Source organism: Salvelinus fontinalis, chromosome 20 (genome assembly GCF_029448725.1).
Source record: "Salvelinus fontinalis isolate EN_2023a chromosome 20, ASM2944872v1, whole genome shotgun sequence".
Classification (NCBI taxonomy): Eukaryota; Metazoa; Chordata; class Actinopteri; order Salmoniformes; family Salmonidae; genus Salvelinus; species Salvelinus fontinalis.
The window spans coordinates 13,367,929-13,390,570 of NC_074684.1; the positions used below are offsets into that span (position 1 = coordinate 13,367,929).

General features: G+C 41.5%; 1 protein-coding gene across 1 annotated transcript in view; it reads right to left on the reverse strand.

Moving 5' to 3' along the window:
- The window catches only part of LOC129817338 (ankyrin repeat and SOCS box protein 2-like), a 42,084-nt gene that overhangs the window by 19,309 nt on the left and 133 nt on the right, over positions 1 to 22,642 (reverse strand). The window contains exons 2-3 of the mRNA XM_055872470.1: positions 14,130 to 14,432; positions 784 to 953 (exon numbers count right to left, since the gene is read on the reverse strand). Of these exons, the coding sequence (XP_055728445.1) occupies positions 784 to 953; positions 14,130 to 14,425 (466 nt within the window). The 5' untranslated portion in view covers positions 14,426 to 14,432. The remainder of the gene's footprint in view (positions 1 to 783; positions 954 to 14,129; positions 14,433 to 22,642) is intronic.

Sequence of the window (22,642 nt, forward strand, 5' to 3'; positions counted from 1 at the left end):
AAGTGGAAAGAAGAACACAGGAGACAAACATGAGACTAGGTTTTTACTTTATTTTATACAGTTTTTTAAAATCAGCTATTTAGCTGGCATTTACATGGACTGTAAAATACTTGGCAATTAAATGTTAACCATAAAAGCGCCCACAGGGGTAAATTTAGAATAACATCATTTCGAAACCCTTTTTTTAATGCTTCTGAATGTTTTTTACTTTGTCAACCAACTACTTACAGACAAAAATATATAATTTATCATGAGTTCTGTGTTAATATGGAGGAATGAAAAATTATATTTATTTTGTATACTAGTGAGGAGTGGCACGTTGCGTAGTGGTTAGAGCATTGGGCCAGTAACAGAAAGGTTGCTTGTTCAGTATTATTAATGTTGTATGGCTAAGCTGAAAATGTGGGCTCAATAGTAAACTTTGTGGTAAAAGCACAACATTTGGCACAGTTGTATGTACCCTGAAAATGTAAATCTATTTACTTGTATTACAAAAGGTTAATAAATGAAAAGTGTTAATGCTTGACAGACAGTGTTTCTTAGCAATGAATACCAATTTGGGGTAAAAAGACCCCCGTGCTTTTAAGCAAAAAAATATGTTGGCGTTTTTAGGGTTAAAATGGGTGTACTATTTGGTATGGACTACTATTGCGTTCAATTGTAAATAATAATAATTGTCGTGAGCCCAGAAAATGTCCATTGTTAAACCAAAAAGGACAACAATAATCCAATTAATGTCTTTGCATCACTATTAACATCTATGGAGTTTTGAATTGCACTTACCCCCAAGAAGAACCCTGACACACTGGTCTTGGCCATAATATGCAGCCTCGTGCAGCGGGATCCATCCATACTTGTCAGGCCGCAGAATGTTATTCCCGGTGTCTTTAGCCATAGCTCGTAACGTAGTCACATCACCATTCAGGATTGCTTTCACAATAGTGTCCTCTTCTCTAATAGGCAAACATACCCACCATCATCCACTTACCCTTTTTCACCTAGTCCACATACAATGCCTTCAGAAAGTATTCATACCCCTTGACTTATTCCACATTTTGTTGTGTTACAGTCTGAATTCAAAATGGTTTCACTTTTTTTACCCATCTACGCAATACCCCATAATGACAAAGTGAAAACATGTTTTTAGACATTTTTGCTCATTTATAAAAAATGAAATACAGAAATCTAATTTACATAAGTATTCACACCCCTGAGTCAAAACATGCTAGAATCACCTTTGGCAGCGATTAAAGCTGTGCGTTTTTCTGGGTAAGTCTCTAAGAGCTTTCCACACCTGGATTGTGCAATATTTTCACATTATTATTTAAAAAACTCAAGCTCTGTCATGTTGGTTGTTGAACATTGCTAGACAGCAGGCTGAGGGGAGAACAGCTCATACAAATGGTCAGAATGGAGTGAATGGAATGGCATCAAACACTTGGAAACCATCACATTAAACATCTCCAATCCAAAATTAAATCTAGAATCGGCTTCCTATATCGCAAAAAATAATCCTTCACTCATGCTGCCAAACATACCCTCGTAAAACTGACCATCCTACCGATCCTCGACTTCGGTGATGTCCTTTATAAAATAGCCTTCAACACTCTACTCAACAAACTGGATGCAGTCTATCACAGTGCCATCCGTTTTGTCACCAAAGCCCCATACACTACCCACCATTGCGACCTGTACGCTCTCGTTGGTTGGCCTTCGCTTCATACTCGTCGCCAAACCCACTGGCTACAGGTTATCTACAAGTCTCTGCTAGGTAAAGCCCCACCTTATCTCAGCTCACTGGTCACCATAGCAGCACCCACTTGTAGCACGCGCTCCAGCAGGTATATCTCACTGGTCACCCCCAAAGCCAATTCCTCCTTTGGTCGTCTTTCATTCCAGTTCTCTACTGCCAATGACTGGAACGAACTGCAAAAATCTCTGAAACTGGAAACACTTATCTCCCTCACTAGCTTTAAGCACCAGCTGTCAGAGCAGCTCACAGATTACTGCACCTGTACATAGCCCATCTATAATTTAGCCCAAACAACTACCTCTTCCCCTACTGTATTTATTTCTTTATTTTGCTCCTTTGCACCCCATTATTTCTATTTCTACTTTGCACATTCTTCCACTGCAAATCTACCATTCCAGTGTTTTACTTGCTATATTGTATTTACCTCGCCACCATGGCCTTTTTTGCCTTTACCTCCCTTATCTCACCTCCTTTGCTCACATTGTATATAGACTTATTTTTCTGCTGTATTATTGACTGTATGTTTTGTTTATTCCATGTATAACTCTGTGTTGCTGTATGTGTCGAATTGCTATGCTTTATCTTGGCCAGGTCGCAATTGCAAATGAGAACTTGTTCTTAACTAGCCTAACTGGTTAAATAAATAAATAAATAAAAATGTGTTTGAGGTATTTGATATCATTCCACTGATGCCGCTCCAGTCATTACCACGAGCCCGTTCCCAATTAAGGTGCCACCAACCTCCTGTGCTAGACAGCCATGTTCAAGTCTTGCGATAGATTGTCAAGCCAATTTAAGTCAAACTGTAATTAGGCAACTCAGGAACATTCAATGTCGTCTGGGTAAGTAACTCCAGTGTATATTTGGCCTTGTGGTTTAGGTTATTGTCGTGCTGAAAGGTGAATTTGTCTCCCAGTGTCTGTTGGAAAGCAGACACAAGCAGGTTTTCCCTCTAGGATTTTGCCTGAGCTTAGCTTTATTACGTTTCTTTTTATCCTAAAAAACTCCCTAGTCCTTGCCGATGACAAGCATACCCATGGTACATGATGCGGCCACCACCATGCTTGAAAATGTGAAGAGTGGTAATCAGTGATGTTTTGGATTTGCAAAAAAAAAGCGGTTTGTATTCAGCACATAAAATTCCTTTCTTTGCCACATTTTTTTCAGTTTTACTTTAGTGCCTTATTGCAAACGAGGATGCATGTTTTGGAATATTTTTTATTCTGTAGAAGCTTCCTTTTCACTCTATCATTTAGGTTAGTATTGTGTATTGACTGAGGATGGATCAACAACATTGCAGTTTTCTCCTATCACAGCCATTAAACTGTAAATGTTTTAAAGTCACAAATCTCTGGTTTACATCCCCTTTGGCAACTGAGTTAGGAAGGACGCTTGTATCTTTGCAGTAACTGAGTATTGATACACCATGCAAATGGCAATTAATAACTTCACCATGCTAAAAGAGATATTCAATGTCTTTTTTTATATACCCGTCTACCAATAGGTGCCCTTTGTGAGGCATTGGAAAAGCTCCCTGGTCTTAGTGGTTGAATCTGTGTTTGAAATTCAGTGCTCGACTGAGGGACCTTACAGATACTTTAATTGTATATGTTGGGTACAGAGATGAGGTAGTCATAACAAAACAATGTTAAGCACTGTTATTGCACACAGTGAGTCCATGCAATGTATTACTTGTTAAGCACCAAGTATGTGTCTTGTTAATCACATTTTTTATAACTTATTTTTACTTGCCATAACAAAATGGTTGAATACTTATTGACTCAAAACATTTCAGCTTTTCATTTTTTATTAATTAGTAAACATTTCTAAAATCATAATCCCACATTGACATAATGGGGTATTGTGTGTAGTAGGCCAGTTACACAAAATCTCAATTTAATACATTTTAAATGTATTGGTTAATTTAAAGGGGAATTCCACTACTTTTCAACCTCATTCATTATCTCCAGCACCATAGTGTCTATATAAAGTATGTGAAAGTAGTGTTGTAGTTTAAATAATAAGATTAAAAAAGTGTCATTTTTTATTAACTATCATCATCATTGTTATTATTTTGAACCCACCTCCCACATATGGGGGATTAAACTATATATATATATTTTTATTCTTTATTATTCCAAATATTTAAAGTATAATTTTTTTGCTAGGAGACATTTTTTTACTACATTATTTGGGGTATTTCTTTCCTTGTCTTCCTTCCCATCACTAACATGTCAGAGCCTGCAGGGTGCTCTTTTAATGAAGTTAGATCAAAGCTAAATCAATGTCATGATCACATAATGATTCATTAGTGTTCTGCATAACATAATCAAATATAATAGTATAACATTACCGTTAAGACAAAAGCACCACCAAATTTCTTATGACATTTAGGATGATAGTTGGAATGTTCTTATTTCTCTCTCAGCGCACGCCACCAGGCCTGCTCTAAAATTCACTCACGATGCAACACTACATAATTCAAGAAAATATTAATTCATATTCCCATGAAACTGATCGAGATCAAATGGTTAGCAGGAATGATCAATTCACGATTGAGAGTTAGAGGGAGAGTGAGGGTAAGCAGCAGCTAAGGAAAAAATGTGTTTGTAAAGTAGGCCTCCAGGGGAGGAACTGGTGGTTTGATCACACAGCCTTTTAACTACAGAATGTAGAAATGCGTCCAGAGTGTGAATTATACCATGAAATCCGAGGGAGCCTCTATATTGGGCCTTAATCGTAAAGACGTAATGTAAGGGTAAAAATGTATTACATTTGTGGCATGAACACAACCAGTCATGATGTTTTCATCTGATTGTTAAAAAAATCACTTAAAAAAAGTAGGATACCTGCGGCATCAAAATAATTCCAGCATCCAACTGTGCATGCTCCATTTGATGAATGTAACAGATGTCTCTTTCCAAACACCATTAGTGTAATGACATTCAGCGATTGTCATATGGCCTACTACAGAGGTGTGTATTCATGGATGCCAAGGCAAGCCATGCTCCCCCAAAATGTGAACAATAACATTTTTTAAAACCTATCATGTATCATAATTTTCCTTCAGTTTGCAGTAAGTGGCTGAAAGCATCTGAGCGAGTGAAACAGCGCCCCCTCAGTATATGCAACCCATGTATCAAAAAGAGTATGATGTGAGATTGATGCATCTTGCTGTCGGCGCGGGTCTCTGTCAAATTCTGTATATTTAGAGACCCCCTAAAGTTGGACATTTGTTGCCTTTAGAGAAGCCTATTTCTCATTCTGTCCCGTAATTCGCACTTGAAATGCGTAATTTTAACATATGTAGACACTGATATGGTGCCGGAGATGAGGTTAAAAGTGGTGGAATTTCCCTTCAACAGATCTTTCCCAGCGGGTTTATATCCTATAAAGTGGGAAAATAATGTAAAACGTACAACAAATGTCATCACATATTATACAAACATCATTACATATCCTAAAGTGTTCATGTCTTGGTGTGAAAGCAATATTTGCTGTCTTTTGTGAAAGGACACACTTACTCCTTTGCCTCTGGCACGTACTAAATGGAGCCATTGCCTGTGATATGCCAGCATGCGCTTTCCACCAAGTGAGTCACTGCAACGTCGTCATATTTCCTCCTCCTGCTAGATGTGAGATACAGTGCCTATTATAAGTATTCACCCGAGTTGAATTTACTAATATTTTAATGAAACAATATATACTAATATCTTGATTAGATAAGTATGCAATACATGATAGAAACACCCTTCACAGCGATTACAACTGAGTCTTTTTTGGTAAGTCTAAGAGCTTTGCATACCTGGATTGTGCAATATTTCAACATGGGTCTGGCTCCAGCAGTTACCTTTTCACGCCACAGACGCTGTGAGACATGCGAGGTCAGGCAGGATGTCGAATGGTGCCAGAGAGTATGGTGTGTTACCACCACCAACAGCATGTGTAGTGAAATTACATTTAGAATGTGCTAGTGTACTAGCTAGCTCCACAAGCAACAGTATTAAAACCTACCCTAACCAGAAACCGTGGATAGATGGCGGAATTCAAGCAAAGCTGAAAGCGCAAACCACCGCATTTAACCATGGAAAGGTGACTGGGAATATGGCAGAATACAAACAGTGTAGTTATTCCCTCCGCAAGGCAATTAAACAAGCAAAATATCCATATAGAAAAAAGTGGAGTCGCAATTCAACGGCTCAGACACGAGACATATGTGGCAGGGTTTACAGACAGACTACAAAAGGAAAACCCGCCACGTCACGGACTCTGACGTCTTTCTACCAGACAAACTAAACACCTTCTTTGCCCGTTTTGAGGATAATACAGTGCCACTGACATGGCCCGCGACCAAGGACTGTGGTCTCTCCTTCTCTGTGGCCGACGTGAGTAAGACATTTAAACGTGTTAACCCTCGCAAGGTTGCCGGCCCAGACGGCATTCCTAGCCGCGTACTCAGAGAATGTGCAGACCAGCTGGCTGATGTGTTTATGGACATATTCAATCTCTCCCTATCCCAGTCTGCTGTCCCCACATCCTTCAAGATGGCCACCATTGTTCCTGTACCCAGGAAAGGTAACTGAACTAAATGACTATCGCCCCGTAGCACTCACTTGTCATCGTGAAGTGCTTTGAGAGACTAGTCAAGCATCATATCACCTCCACCTTGCCTGTCACGCTAGACCCACTTCAATTTGCTTACCGCCCCAATAGGTCCACAGACTACGCAATCACCATCACACTGCACACTGCCTTATCCCATCTGGACAAGAGGAATACCTACAGTTGAAGTCAGAAGTTTACATACACCTTTGCCAAAAACATTTAAACTCAGTTTCACAATTCCTGAAATCTAATCCTTGCAAAAAAAATTCCCTGTCTTAGGTCAGTTAGGATCAATACTTTACTTTAAGAATGTGAAATGGCAGAATAATAGTACTGAGTGATTTATTCCTGCTTCTAGTTCTTTCAAACACAAACAACGCACTGACATGAAAAGAGTGAATAACACCGGAGGAAAGAACCAAGAAGAGTGACCGATATAGGGAAAATAGTCAAGGGGGTAATGGAGTACAGGTGAGTGTCATGAGGCGCAGTTGCGTGAGAGGATGGTGACAGGTGTGCGGGATAATCAGCAGCCTGATGACCTAGAGGGGGGAGTATACGTGACATTACCAAAATGCGTCCGGATTAAATTCTTGGGTCATTTTAGAAAAACCTAACTTGTTTTGATAAAACAAAGAGTATGTTGCTGTAGTTGGTTCATAAATCAGAAAAATTGTATACTAGTTGAAGTTTACATTAAACTATATGTATTACTTAAACTATAATATGTATTACTTAACAATGTCTTTGGACATGTTTCCCTTTACCGTAAATTACTGTAAAAACTTCCGTAATTGTTTTAATAAAGTTGAATTCACCCATGATGCATCTTCTAGAGGAGTAGTCCTTAGCATACTTTCATTACATTTTTTTTTTCATGTATGTGCCTTCAGAATAGGGTTGCAAAGGGTCAGAATTTTTCTACCCTGGAAATTTTCAATGGGAAGTTAGGCTGGGAATTCTGCTTAAATTCATCAAGAAAGTTAGCTTATAACAATGTACACAAGGCAATTCTAGGTCTTGTGGCATATTTTGGTTAAACTATCCCCAATTCAATGAAATTGCAACCCTCTGCATGCAGTGCATTCTTCCATCACATGTGCAGTGCACTCTTCCACCACATGTACAGCTGATTCTCAAGATCTTGCACACTAATGAGATGCTATTGAGCCCACACTACTACACTGTCTGAGCAAAGGACTACATGCTTTATGGTAAGTTTTTATTACAATACTGTCACGATCGTCGTATGGTGGAAGAGAGGACCAAGGCGCAGCGTGATAACACATCTTCTCTTTTAATGAAACGAAGACGAAACGAAGAACACTTTACAAACTACACAAAAACAAACCGCCGAACGTGAAGCTATATAAACAATGTGCTGACATGCAACATAGACAGACAATCACCCACGAACTACCTAATGAATATGGCTGCCTAAATATGGTTCCCAATCAGACAACGATAGACAGCTGTCTCTAATTGAGAACCAATCTAGGCAACCATAGACATACATACACCTAGACTAGACACTTTAACCAACTAAGCCACAGCACCCATAAACATACAAAACACATACATCCACCATGTCACACCTGACCTAACTAAAATAAAGAAAACAAAGCTAACTAAGGCCAGGGTGTGACAAATACTGGGTGGGGTGAATATATTTTATGACATACATGATTTTTTGTTAACCAGTTAATAGTAGCCTACAGCAAAGTGTGTTTAAATTATTTTTGCTACTGTAACGGCAGTCTAGCTCTTCCTCCTCCTCGAACGAGGCGAGAAGGATCGGAGGACCAATGTACAGCGTGGTAAGTTTCTATGATTTAAAATATACGAAGACAAGACACTATACAAAATAACAAACGTACTAACCGTCACAGTCCCGTGTGGCACTGACACAGGAAACAACCACCCACAAAACAAGCCACCTATATATGATTCTCAATCAGGGACAACGATTGACAGCTGCCTCTGATTGAGAACCATATTAGGCCGAACACAGAAACAGACAAACTAGACACACAACATAGAATGGCCACCCAGCTCACGTACTGACCAACACTAAAACAAGCAAATCACATAAGCCCTATGGTCAGGACGTGACAGCTACCATGTGGGTTTTAGCTTGCTTGAGCCTGCTAACTGAGTGGTGTTAATTCACCTGTTTCTATACATGTTTCATTTTAAAACATTTATCTTACAAAGGAGTTGTTTAATCTAACTACTTAACTATTTATCTGTACATGGAATTGTGTGTGTGTATATATATATATTTATTATTGTTTTACTCATTCTTTTCTAATCTTTACAGGAAAATGCCACGGGCACTATCTGATGTGTGGAGACATTTCACTGCAGCTAATGTAGAAGGAAAAGCTGTGTACATTTGCAAATACTGTGCCAAATCATATGTGAAGAATGCAACAAAGATGCAGAATCATCTGGCCAAGTTCATAAAGTTCCCTCAGCGCTCACAATAAACAGCTTCTGAAAAAAGTCCTTCACCTACTTCTATTCAAGGTGAAAATGATGAATCAGACACCTTACCGATAGCAACAGCTCATAGTCCTCCTGGAATCATATGTTTTTTGACTCAATGGAGGAACGGAGTCAGAGAAATGCTGATAAATGTCTTGCTCGAGCTGTGTATGCAACTGGTTCACCTCTGATGCTCACAGGCAATGTGTATTGGAAGAGATTTCTGAATGTTCTTCGCCCAGCATACATCCCTCCAACAAGACATCCTTTATCTAGTCATTTGCAGGATGCAGAGTTCAACAGAGTTCAAGTGAAGGTCGAGTAAATCATAGAGAAAGCAGACTGTATTGCAATCATCTCTGATGGGTGGTCGAATGTTCGTGGGCAAGGAATAATTAACTACATCATCTCCACCCCTCAACCAGTATTCTACAAGAGCCCAGACACAAGGGACAACAGACACACCGGTCTCTACATTGCAGATGAGCTGAAGGCAATCATCAATGACCTTGGACCACAGAAGGTATTTGCACTGGTGCAGCATTATCTGTCGAACATGAAGGCTGCTTGGTCTACGGTTGAGGCATCCTACCCTCACATCACACCCATTGGCTGTGCACCCATTGCTGCTCATGCATTGAATCTGCTCCCCAAGGACATCATGGCACTGAAAACAATGGATACACTCTACAAGAGAGCCAAGGAAATGGTTAGGTATGTGAAGGGTCATCAAGTTATAGCAACAATCTACCTCACCAAGCAAAGTGAGAAGAATAAGAACACCACATTGAAGCTGCCCAGCAACACTCGTTGGGGAGGTGTTGTCATCATGTTTGACATTCTCCTGGAGGGGTAGGAGTCTCTCCAAGAAATGGCCATATCACATATCACACCGATATGGACAGCCCCATCAAGGCGATCCTCCTGGATGATGTATTTTTGGGAGAGAGTGGTAAGCAGCCTGAAACTCCTGAAACCTATAGCAGTAGCCATTGCACGGACTGAGGGAGACAATGCTATCCTGTCTGATGTTCAGACTCTGCTTGCAGATGTAAGAGAAGAAATCCGTACTGCCCTGTCCACTTCACTGTTGCTCCAAGCAGAGGAAACTGCAGTTCTGAAATACATCAAAAAGCATGAAGACTTCTGCCTGTAGCCCATACATGCCGCAGCATACATGTTGGACCCCAAGTATGCTGGCATGAGCATCCTGTCTGGTGCAGAGATCAGCAAGGCCTATGGTTTCATCAATACCGTGTCTCGCCACCTTGGCCTGGATGAGGGCAAGGTTCTTGGCAGTCTGGCGAGGTAGACTTCCAAGCAAGGGCTTTGGGATGGAGATGCAATATGGCAGTGGTGCTAGCATATCTCATCAGCTACCTGGTGGAAGGGACTTTGTAGATATGAGGCTCTTTCCCCTGTTGCCTCCATTATTCTCCAAATCCCACCAACATCAGTCGCTTCAGAGTGCAACTGGTCCTTGTTTGGGAACACGGGTTTTCTAATGATCAATTAGCTTTTTAAAATGATACACTTGGATTTGCTAACACAACGTGCCATTGGAACACAGGAGTGATGGTTACTGATAATGGGTCTCTGTACGCATATGTGGATATTCCATAAAAAAATCACCAGTTTCCAGCTACAATAGTAATTTACAACATTAACAATGTCTACACTGTATTTCTGCTCAATTTATGTTATTTTAATGGACAAACATTTTTGCTTTTCTTTCAAAAACAAGGACATTTCTAAGTGACCCCGAACTCTTGAATGGTATTGTATGTATGGGGAGCAGTTTGGACAGAGGAAGGGGTAGTCATTCAAAAATCATGTTAACCCCTATTATTTCACAGAGTGAAACCTTCTAACTTATCATGTGATTTGTTAAGCCAAATTTGACTCCTAAACTAATTTAGGCTTGCCAAAAACAAGGCGCGTGAATACTTACACAACTTTACTGAACAAAAAATACAAACGCAACATGCAACCATTTCAAAGATTTTCTTGAGTTACAGTTCATATAAGGAAATCAGTCAATTGAAAAATAATGTTATTAGGTCCTAACCACAACTGATCAGGGGTGCAGCCATGGGGGAGGGCATAGGCCCACCCACTTGGCAGCCAGGCCCACCCAGCCAGGCCCTGGTCGACATTCCTGCAATCAGCATGCCAATTGCACGCTCCCTCAACTTGAGACATTTGTGGCATTTCGTTGTGTGACAAAACTGCATATTTTAGAGTAGCTAATTATTGTCACCAGCACAAGCTACACCTGTGTAATGATCATGTTTAACCTGTTTGGGCTGCAGGGGCAGTATTGAGTAGCCGGATAAAAGGTGCCCATTTCAAACGGCCTCGTACTCAATTCTTGCTCGTACAATATGCATATTATTATTACTATTGGATAGAAAACACTCTCTAGTTTCGAAAACTGTTTGAATTATATCTGTGAGTAAAACAGAACTCCTTTTGCAGCAAACTTCCTGACAGGAAGTGGAAAATCTGAAATCGATGCTCTCTTCTAGGGGCTGCCTATTAATGTCCTTGATATTTATTAGTTTAGATGCACTTCATACGTCTTCCACTAGATGTCGACAAGGAGTGAGAAGAAATGGAGTGTGTAACTTGATCTGGACTCGAATCATGGCTCTTGGCATGACGTGTCAACAGTTTCCTGTTTTCTGGAGAGCGCGAGCAGGGACCTGGATTTGCCTTCTGATAAGCTGTCGTTATGGACGACTAATATCTCCGGCTTTGATTTTATTTGATACATGTGACAAAATCATCGTAAAGTATGTTTTTTTTTCAATATAGTTTAATCAGATTATTGAAATTTTTTCGGGAGTTTTGCCGTGTTCCGTTCTCTTACGTTTGTAGACATGGAGAGATTCGCGCCACTTGGCAAGTGTGCTTGCTAAATCGAGAGGGAAAAAGGCTATTCTAAATCCAAACAATGATTGTTCCCGACAAAGGACCCCTTGTACAACATTCTGATGAAAGATCAGCAAAAGTAGGACCCATTTTATGATGCTATTTCATATATCTGTCGAACATGTTGTGCTAGTCGTTTGCGCCCAGCTTTTGGGTACTCTCTCGCTATACCTAAGCTGGATGTCGTAATGAAGTTATTTTTAGAATTCTAACACGGCGATTGCATTAAGAACTAGTGTATCTATCATTTCCTATACAACATGTATTTTTTAGTTATGTTTATGAATAGCTATTTGGTCAGAATATGTGTGTCAGAAAAATATCCGGACGTTGTGGGAAAAAGATGCTACGTTAGCACAATGTATAACCATTGATTTCAGCTCTAAATATGCACATTTTCGAACAAAACATAAGCGTATGTATAACCTGATGTTATAGGACTGTCATCTGAGGAAGCTTATCAAGGTTAGTCAAAAATTATATATATTTTGCTGGTTTGTTACGATCGCTAACTTTTGCTACTGGGAAATGGCTTGTGTTTCTGGCTATTGTGGTAAGCTAATATAACACTATATTGTGTTTTCGCTGTAAAACACTTAAGAAATCGTAAATATTGGCTGGAATCACAAGATGCCTGTCTTTCATTTGCTGTACACTATGTATTTTTCAGAAATGTTTTATGATGAGTAGTTAGGTATTTGATGTTGGTGTCTGTAATTATTCTGGCTGCTTTCGGTGCAATTTCTGATTGTATCTGCAATGTAAACTATGATTTATACCTGAAATATGCACATTTTTCGAACAAAACATAGATTTATTGAATAACATGTTATAAGACTGTCATCTGATGAAGTTGTTTGTTGGTTAGTTTGGTTGGTTCTTGGTTAGTTAGGTTGGCTTTGTGCATGCTACCTGTGCTGTGAAAAATGTCTGTCCTTTTTTGTATTTGGTGGTGAGCTATCATAAATATACGTGCTGTTTTCGCTGTAAAACATTTTAAAAATCGGACATGTTGGCTGGATTCACAAGATGTGTACCTTTCATTTGCTGTATTGGACTTGTTAATGTGTGAAAGTTAAATATTTCTAAAAAATATATTTTGAATTTCGTGCCCTGCACTTGAAGTGGTTGTTGTCATATTGTGGCCGGCCTCGGGCTTGCAGCCAGAAGAAGTTAATCAACTTCTTGATATGCCACACCTGTCAGGTGGGTGGATTATTTTGGCAAAGAAGAAATGCTCACTAGCAGGGATATAACAGGGATATAAACAAATTTGTGCACAACATTTGAGAGAATTAATATTTTGGGGTGCGTATTAAACATTTATGGGATTTTTTATTACATGTGTTCATGTTTTTGTTCAGTGTATATTAAAATGATTTGACATTAGAGTATTGGGTAGATCAATGACCCAAAAATAAATCACAATTAAATCCATTTCAACCTACTTTGTAACAAAATGTGCAAAAATGTGCAAAAATCCAAGAGGGGTGAATACTCAGTAATATAGCTGACTGCTGCAAATGTGTACTTTAAATTAACTAAACTAATAAGGAGGGATCCTAAACTCAATAGATAATGTGTGTTTCTTCAAAAGTTAATTGTTTGATTCCTTAATCAATTCTCATTGCTCTTATTACATCTAAAATACCTGTCCACTATCACAATTTTAGTTCATATCTCCCTTCAAGTGTTTCTCTGAATGCTTTTCTAAGGGGTAGACTTTAGACATATGCATAGTATGTTAATATCCAACATGTACAGTTGGAGGGCACAATTATTATACTTTTTTTTAAAACAATTTCCCTAGATGCTAGAATGCCAATTTACACACACCATCCAGAAATTGTCCTGCCAATACTGTAACGTGACATAGCTAACTTTTTAGAGCCTGCAACAGTACGTCCAACTCTACACAAAGACTTGTTTTCGTTAGTGTTTCTATTTCCCTCCATGGTGGCATATGAACTTCAGACTGCTACTTGGATCTATTCCTAAAATGCCCGTTGGGTAAGAATCCAGTGCCATGAGATGCGATAGGACAGGTGTTTTCCACGTGGCCCAACGGGAAGCAATGAGGACAGCATGTTAACGAGGTGTCGTATGTCAACAACTGATACTCGGGGCCTCTTGGTTTGCCGGCTAGCAGTATTAGCAGGTAGATAGTTTAGTCACGTTAACTAAGTCATTCATTTAAGAAAACAGTCACTCGTGCATACATCTGCATATAACATGTCAAGAAATTTGAATTGCATGTAACTATCTGTAGCCTACAACTTAATGTAAAGGGTGTCCCAATGACCCTGTGGATAATGAAAAACAATGAAGGATCTTTTCAGCTGGTACATACGCGTCAGTTGGTTTGGCAGTAGGCGGCCTGTGGCTTGGTTCCTGCCTTGGTGGATTTGGTGGGTTCACCCTGGTTGGGGGTGGATTTTCCCTATACTGGACTATTCTTCTTCCTAGAGCTGTGGTGGTGTTGCTGGCTTCACCCGGTGCAGTGGCATCGTGGGTCTCACTGAGGCTGCGTTCGATAGCCAGCTGCATCAGCTCATCATCTGACAGGTTGCTGTAGAGACTGTAGTCATCAAAACCCAGTGTGGGGCCTGCTGTGGAGCCAGGCATGGCCATGCTGGCAACTGCCATGTTGAATCTCGAGAGAAAAAGAGGGCATGCAGTTACGTATTATGCATTATGTTCACCAAGTTGGATCTTGCAAGACCCATTCCTAAGCACACCAAGCCAAAATATTATTTTACCCAAATTACAAAATGACATATTGGTTTTAACTGTGTAGTTTAATTATGTTACTTTCAGATGACTTGGACATGAAGTGTGAAAATGCTAATATCAGGGATATTGCAAAAAAACTTGGCCAGGTAAATAAAACTAAAGCATGGATTGCTGTCTAACCTGTCCATACTGCTTACAGGGTAGTGATATCAATATATAATTTTGTCCTGGGTTCAGTGGCAATTTTAGCATGCAAATCTTGGTGGGGCAAAAAAAAAAAAAACACTAAACAATACATGAATTGCACTATAACAGTGACAAATGGTGCCCACAAACTGTTAAGGCCTGCATAAAGCTGTCCCAACAGCAGTCCTAACATCTTACCACTGCTACACCTGGCTTTCAGCGGAGCCTTGTCTGGCAGCGAAACAGTTCATTCAGCCTCATTTACTGCCTTTTTAAAGAAACATAGCTGGTATGGCTGACTTGCTTGAAAAAAGGTGGTTTCTACTGACAATTGAGATGTACAAACTATGGCATATGGGGACGACAAGCAGATAAAAGGCAATCCGTCATTTCGATTAAGACATTAATAAGCGAGCGACAACTTACGTAGTCAATAACTATTTGTTCAGCACTTTTGAAATGTACAGCGACAATTCAGAACATGGGCCGTTCTTACAGTACACTACTATCCGTAGCACTGTCAAAGCTGTAACAAAAGGTTTGCAAACAAGCACACACCGGCCACGAACAATGTGTTTACAATGTGAAAATAGACCAAATTATTAGGGTGAGGCACATGGGCTACTAACAGCTTACTACACAACAAACTTATGTATACTGTAGCTAAGAAAGTAATACTATCTCACTGGCATCCTACATCATTTAAGAAGCAACATAAGACATTTTTGGACTCATGTTGCGATGTGCTTGAACAGGAAAGTGGCGAGGCTGTCCTTCGTGGGTAAATTTTGTCATCAAAGAGAAAGATGCCGGATTTACAATTACGAGTTGAATGACTGTTCAAAACGTATCATTCCCGACTTCCCTGTTGCAATGCTTGCAGTTAGCCACTGTCACCGATTCCTTACAAACCACTCATTGTTGAATGTGAAATCTCAACTGTTGTGTAATGTTTATGTCCAATGGCCGATGAGCACTGATACGTTTTATCTATATTTTCTCTTCATTATTTGTCTTCATATGACAAGCATTAAAAAGGATTTGCCAGTAGACTTGATTCATGACAATGACTGCTAGCTAAGATTGTGAAAGTAAGATGTTGACATGATCAATCAAAGCTACCCTGCATATAACATGATTTGACATCATTTCTGTGGCCAATTTGAGCCTTCTTGGAAGGACACTTCTAATGTAACTCTATGGCAGCACCCAAAGGGCTCACATTATTGTGTCTACCCTTACTAAAGGCAGGTGACAGTGTCCCCATGAGTGACAGAACACTGAGCCAATCACGGTGCAATGCTGAGCAAATCACGGTGCAATGCTCCTGTTTTCTGCTGGCCTGCCCCACCACCACAGAAAGCACCTAGCTAGGCTGAAACACCTGCATTTTGGAGCTGTTTGTATGCGGCTCAATTATATATTTATTTTTTTACATTGTTTGCAAACTGATATGTGACACGTATTAATGCCAAAATAACATGCAAAAAGAGGCACAATACCATATAATGACAATGCAAAAACTGTTAAGAAATTTTAGCAAATGTGTGTATATACACTGCTCAAAAAAATAAAGGGAACACTTAAACAACACAATGTAACTCCAAGTCAATCACACTTCTGTGAAATCAAACTGTCCACTTAGGAAGCAACACTGATTGACAATAAATTTCACATGCTGTTGTGCAAATGGAATAGACAAAAGGTGGAAATTATAGGCAATTAGCAAGACACCCCCCAAAACAGGAGTGATTCTGCAGGTGGTGACCACAGACCACTTCTCAGTTCCTATGCTTCCTGGCTGATGTTTTGGTCACTTTGAATGCTGGCGGTGCTCTCACTCTAGTGGTAGCATGAGACGGAGTCTACAACCCACACAAGTGGCTCAGGTAGTGCAGTTCATCCAGGATGGCACATCAATGCGAACTGTGGCAAGAAGGTTTGCTGTGTCTGTCAGCGTAGTGTCCAGAGCATGCAGGCGCTACCAGGAGACAGGCCAGTACATCAGGAGACGTGGAGGAGGCCGTAGGAGGGCAACAACCCAGCAGCAGGACCGCTACCTCCGTCTTAGTGCAAGGAGGTGCACTACCAGAGCCCTGCAAAATGACCTCCAGCAGGCCACAAATGTGCATGTGTCAGCATATGGTCTCACAAGGGGTCTGAGGATCTCATCTCGGTACCAAATGGCAGTCAGGCTACCTCTGGCGAGCACATGGAGGGCTGTGCGGCCCCACAAAGAAATGCCACCCCACACCATGACTGACCCATCGCCAAACCGGTCATGCTGGAGGATGTTGCAGGCAGCAGAACGTTCTCCACGGCGTCTCCAGACTCTGTCACGTCTGTCACATGTGCTCATGTGCTCAGTGTGAACCTGCTTTCATCTGTGAAGAGCACAGGGCGCCAGTGGCGAATTTGCCAATCTTGGTGTTCTCTGGCAAATTCCAAACGTCCTGCACGGTGTTGGGCTGTAAGCACAACCCCCACCTGTGGACGCGGGCCGTCATACCACCCTCATGGAGTCTGTTTCTGACCGTTTGAGCAGAAACATGCACATTTGTGGCCTGCTGGAGGTCATTTTGCAGGGCTCTGGTAGTGCACCTCCTTGCACTTAGGCGGAGGTACCGGTCCTGCTGCTGGGTTGTTGCCCTCCTACGGCCTCCTCCACGTCTCCTGATGTACTGGCCTGTCTCCTGGTAGCGCCTGCATGCTCTGGACACTACGCTGACAGACACAGCAAACCTTCTTGCCACAGTTCGCATTGATGTGCCATCCTGGATGAACTGCACTACCTGAGCCACTTGTGTGGGTTGTAGACTCCGTATCATGCTACCACTAGAGTGAGAGCACCGCCAGCATTCAAAAGTGACCAAAACATCAGCCAGGAAGCATAGGAACTGAGAAGTGGTCTGTGGTCACCACCTGCAGAATCACTCCTGTTTTGGGGGGTGTCTTGCTAATTGCCTATAATTTCCACCTTTTGTCTATTCCATTTGCACAACAGCATGTGAAATTTATTGTCAATCAGTGTTGCTTCCTAAGTGGGCTCCGGGCAGGGCTCCTAAGCAGGGCTCCGGGCAGCCGAGCGGAAATGGAGGAAAACTCGCCTCCCTGCGGACCTGGCATCCTTTCACTCCCTCCTCTCTACATTTTCCTCTTCTGTCTCTGCTGCTAAAGCCACTTTCTACCACTCTAAATTCCAAGCATCTGCCTCTAACCCTAGGAAGCTCTTTGCCACCTTCTCCTCCCTCCTGAATCCCCCCCCCCCCTCCTCCCTCTCTGCAGACGACTTCGTCAACCATTTCGAAAAGAAGGGCGACGACATCCGATCCTCGTTTGCTAAGTCAAACGACACCGCTGGTTCTGCTCACACTGCCCTACCCTGTGCTCTGACCTCTTTCTCCCCTCTCTCTCCAGATGAAATCTTGCGTCTTGTGACGGCCGGCCGCCCAACAACCTGCCCGCTTGACCCTATCCCCTCCTCTCTTCTCCAGACCATTTCCGGAGACCTTCTCCCTTACCTCACCTCGCTCATCAACTCATCCTTGACCGCTGGCTACGTCCCTTCCGTCTTCAAGAGAGCGAGAGTTGCACCCCTTCTGAAAAAACCTACACTCGATCCCTCCGATGTCAACAACTACAGACCAGTATCCCTTTCTTTTCTCTCCAAAACTCTTGAACGTGCCGTCCTTGGCCAGCTCTCCTGCTATCTCTCTCAGAATGACCTTCTTGATCCAAATCAGTCAGGTTTCAAGACTAGTCATTCAACTGAGACTGCTCTTCTCTGTATCATGGAGGCGCTCCGCACTGCTAAAGCTAACTCTCTCTCCTCTGCTCTCATCCTTCTAGACCTATCGGCTGCCTTCGATACTTTGAACCATCAGATCCTCCTCTCCACCCTCTCCGAGTTGGGCATCTCCGGCGCGGCCCACGCTTGGATTGCGTCCTACCTGACAGGTCGCTCCTACCAGGTGGCGTGGCGAGAATCTGTCTCCTCACCACGCGCTCTCACCACTGGTGTCCCCCAGGGCTCTGTTCTAGGCCCTCTCCTATTCTCGCTATACACCAAGTCACTTGGCTCTCATAACCTCACATGGTCTCTCCTATCATTGCTATGCAGACGACACACAATTAATCTTCTCCTTTCCCCCTTCTGATGACCAGGTGGCGAATCGCATCTCTGCATGTCTGGCAGACATATCAGTGTGGATGACGGATCACCACCTCAAGCTGAACCTCGGCAAGACGGAGCTGCTCTTCCTCCCAGGGAAGGACTGCCCGTTCCATGATCTCGCCATCACGGTTGACAACTCCATTGTGTCCTCCTCCCAGAGCGCTAAGAACCTTGGCGTGATCCTGGACAACACCCTGTCGTTCTCAACTAACATCAAGGCGGTGGCCCGTTCCTGTAGGTTCATGCTCTACAACATCCGCAGAGTACGACCCTGCCTCACACAGGAAGCGGCGCAGGTCCTAATCCAGGCACTTGTCATCTCCCGTCTGGATTACTGCAACTCGCTGTTGGCTGGGCTCCCTGCCTGTGCCATTAAACCCCTACAACTCATCCAGAACGCCGCAGCCCGTCTGTTGTTCAACCTTCCCAAGTTCCCTCACGTCACCCCGCTCCTCCGCTCTCTCCACTGGCTTCCAGTTGAAGCTTGCATCCGCTACAAGACCATGGTGCTTGCCTACGGAGCTGTGAGGGGAACGGCACCTCAGTACCTTCAGGCTCTGATCAGGCCCTACACCCAAACAAGGGCACTGCGTTCATCCACCTCTGGCCTGCTCGCCTCCCTACCACTGAGGAAGTACAGTTCCCGCTCAGCCCAGTCAAAACTGTTCGCTGCTCTGGCACCCCAATGGTGGAACAAACTCCCTCACGACGCCAGGACAGCGGAGTCAATCACCACCTTCCGGAGACACCTGAAACCCCACCTCTTTAAGGAATACCTAGGATAGGATAAAGCAATCCTTCTGACCCCCCCCCCCCCCTTAAAAGATTTAGATGCACTATTGTAAAGTGGCTGTTCCACTGGATGTCATAAGGTGAATGCACCAATTTGTAAGTCGCTCTGGATAAGAGCGTCTGCTAAATGACTTAAATGTAAATGTAAGTGGACAGTTTGATTTCACAGAAGTGTGATTGACTTGGAGTTACATTGTGTTGTTTAAGTGTTCCCTTTATTTTTTTGAGCAGTGTATAAAAAAGAACTGATATCACATGTACATAAGTATTCAGACCCTTTCCTCTGTTGAAGCACCTTTGGCAGTGATTACAGCCTCAATTCTCTGTGGGTATGGCGCTACAAGCTTGGCACACCTGTATTTGGGGAGTTTCTCCCATTCTTCTCTGTAGATCCTCTCAAGCTCTGTCTGGTTGGTTGGGGAGTGTCGCTGCACAGCTATTTTCAGGTCTCTCCAGAGATGTTCAAGTCCGGGCACTGGCTGGGTCACTCAAAGGTGTTCAGAGACTTTCCCCGAAGCCACTCCTGTGCTGTCTTGGCATTCAGGCCAAAGAGTTCAATCATGGTTTCGTCAGACCAGATAATCTTGTTTGTTAAGGTCTGAGAGTCCTTTTTACTGAGGAGTTGCTTCCATCTTGCCACTCTACCATAAAGGCCTGATTGGTGGAGTGCTACAGAGATGGTTGTCCTTCTGGAAGGTTCTCCCATCTCCACAGAGTAACTCTAGAGCTCTGTCAGAGTGACCATCGGTATCTTGGTCACCTCCCTAACCAAGGCCCTTCTCCCCCGATTGCTGAGACTGGCCGAGTGGCCAGCTTTAGGAAGAGTCTTGGTAGTCCCAAACGTCTCCCATTTAAGAATGATGGAGGCCACTTTGTTCTTGGGGACCTTCAATGCGGCAAAAATATTTTTGGTACCCTTCCCCAGATCTGTGCCTTGACACAATCGTGTCTCGGAGCTCTACGGACAATTCCTTCGACCTCATGGCTTGGTTTTTGCTCTGACATGCACTGTCAACTGTAGGACTTTATAAAGAAAAGGTGTATGCCTTTCCAAATCATGTCCAATCAATTTATTTTATCACAGGTTGACTCCAAGTTGTAGAAACATCTCAAGGATGATCAATGGAAACAAGATGCACCTGGGCTCAATTTTGAGTCTCATAGCAAAGGGTCTGAATACTTTCCAAATATACTGTAGAATCATCATTTTCAAACCTTTACAGTCCTTTGAAAATATTGTATGCTCCCCAATAAAATGGGAAATATGTTTTTACACTTACTATTGCTCAGAAAAAGAGATTGATATTACTTGTTAAACATTTTTTCTCAAAATGTAGAGGTAAAAATTGACACCTAAAGATTCAAAAGCTTAGTATTTGGTCCTATTGTCCTAGCACGCAATGACTATTGTACATTAAGCTTGTGACTCTACGAACTTGTTGGATGCATTTGCAGTTCGTTTTAGTTGTTACAGATTATTTTGTGCCCAATAGAAATGAATGATAAATAATCTATTGTATCATTCTGGAGTCACTTTTTATTATAAATAATAATATGTATATCAACACTTCTTCATTAATGTAATCCTGAATGAATCGTGAATAATAATGAGTAAGAAAGTTAAAGGGTCAAAGACATGCTAACCTCTCATCATTACCAATAACAGGGGAGGTTAGCATGTCTTGGGGATATGATCTTTGACCCTCTAACTTTCTCACTCATCATTATTCACATTTTCAGTTGGGATTATCCATAATCATGGTAGCATTCAGATTAATGTAAAAGTGTTTAGAAACATTATATTCTTATTTATAATAAAAGTGACTCCAGAATAATATAATACATTATTTACCATTCATTTCTATTGGGCACAAAATTATCTGAAACAACTAAAACGAACTGCAAATGCATCCAACAAGTTTGTAGAGTCACAAGCTTGATATAGTCATTGCGTGCTAGGAATATGGGACCAAATACTAAACTTGTACTACCTTATTCACAAGACTCTTTAGGGGTGTGAATAATTTTGAACCCTACATTTTAGGGAAAAAATATGATTTGTTTAACAATCGCTTTCTCTGAGCAAGTGAATAAAATAATGTAAGTTCCCCCTTTTTTTTTGAGCATACAATATACTGGAGCTCAGTATTTGAATTATTTATACAGTCATTATTGCTCATCTTTATCAAGGATTTCAGTCAGTTCAGACACCACTATTTCTCAAGTAAGGAATTAGAACAAGCACACTCAGCATTTGAAGTAAAAAATACTTTTAAAAAAGAAAATAAATACTCTTCTATAAATTGTTTTGTCGCGTACTGTTCATTCATTCATTCAAACAATCAGGCATAGTCTTCAGCACACCTTATTGCCAAATAAGTTGCCCTACATACTTACAAGTGCCCAGTTGAAGGGCAGCGTATCATTTGCTCCATATAAGATGTGTTTTGCAAGTCATAAGACAGCTACAGTATCCGATTAGCCCATTTGCAATTATCGCCCTGCGTGCAATGTAGATACAGTTTATAAATAGACCTGCAAACCAAAATCCCATGGGTCCATTGCACAGGACTGTTTTAGGCTTTCAAGTGCATATGTATTAATGTACTCACTGCTGAACATTGGCTGGCAGGCAGAAACTGCAAGAGCAAAGTAAAGGAACACGATGTACAGGTGGGCTTGTCAATTAAGGAGAACTCCCTTTGAACACAAGCATGTCATTCAAATGGATAGATTTGAAGAGAACAAAATTGAAGGTTTTATTTAGGTTATGCTGGGATTGTGTTAGGATTAGACCATGAAATGAGGATATGCTCCCCTTGAAAAAGTGTTAAAATCTTAAATTCTAATAATTTAGGGATTTCTGAAATAACTAATGGAGTGTACTACTTCTAATAATAATTCTAAAATGCTCATTACCATCGGGTCCATGTAGAAAAAATGTCAATAACTAACAAAAAAAAAAAAAAAGTGCACCA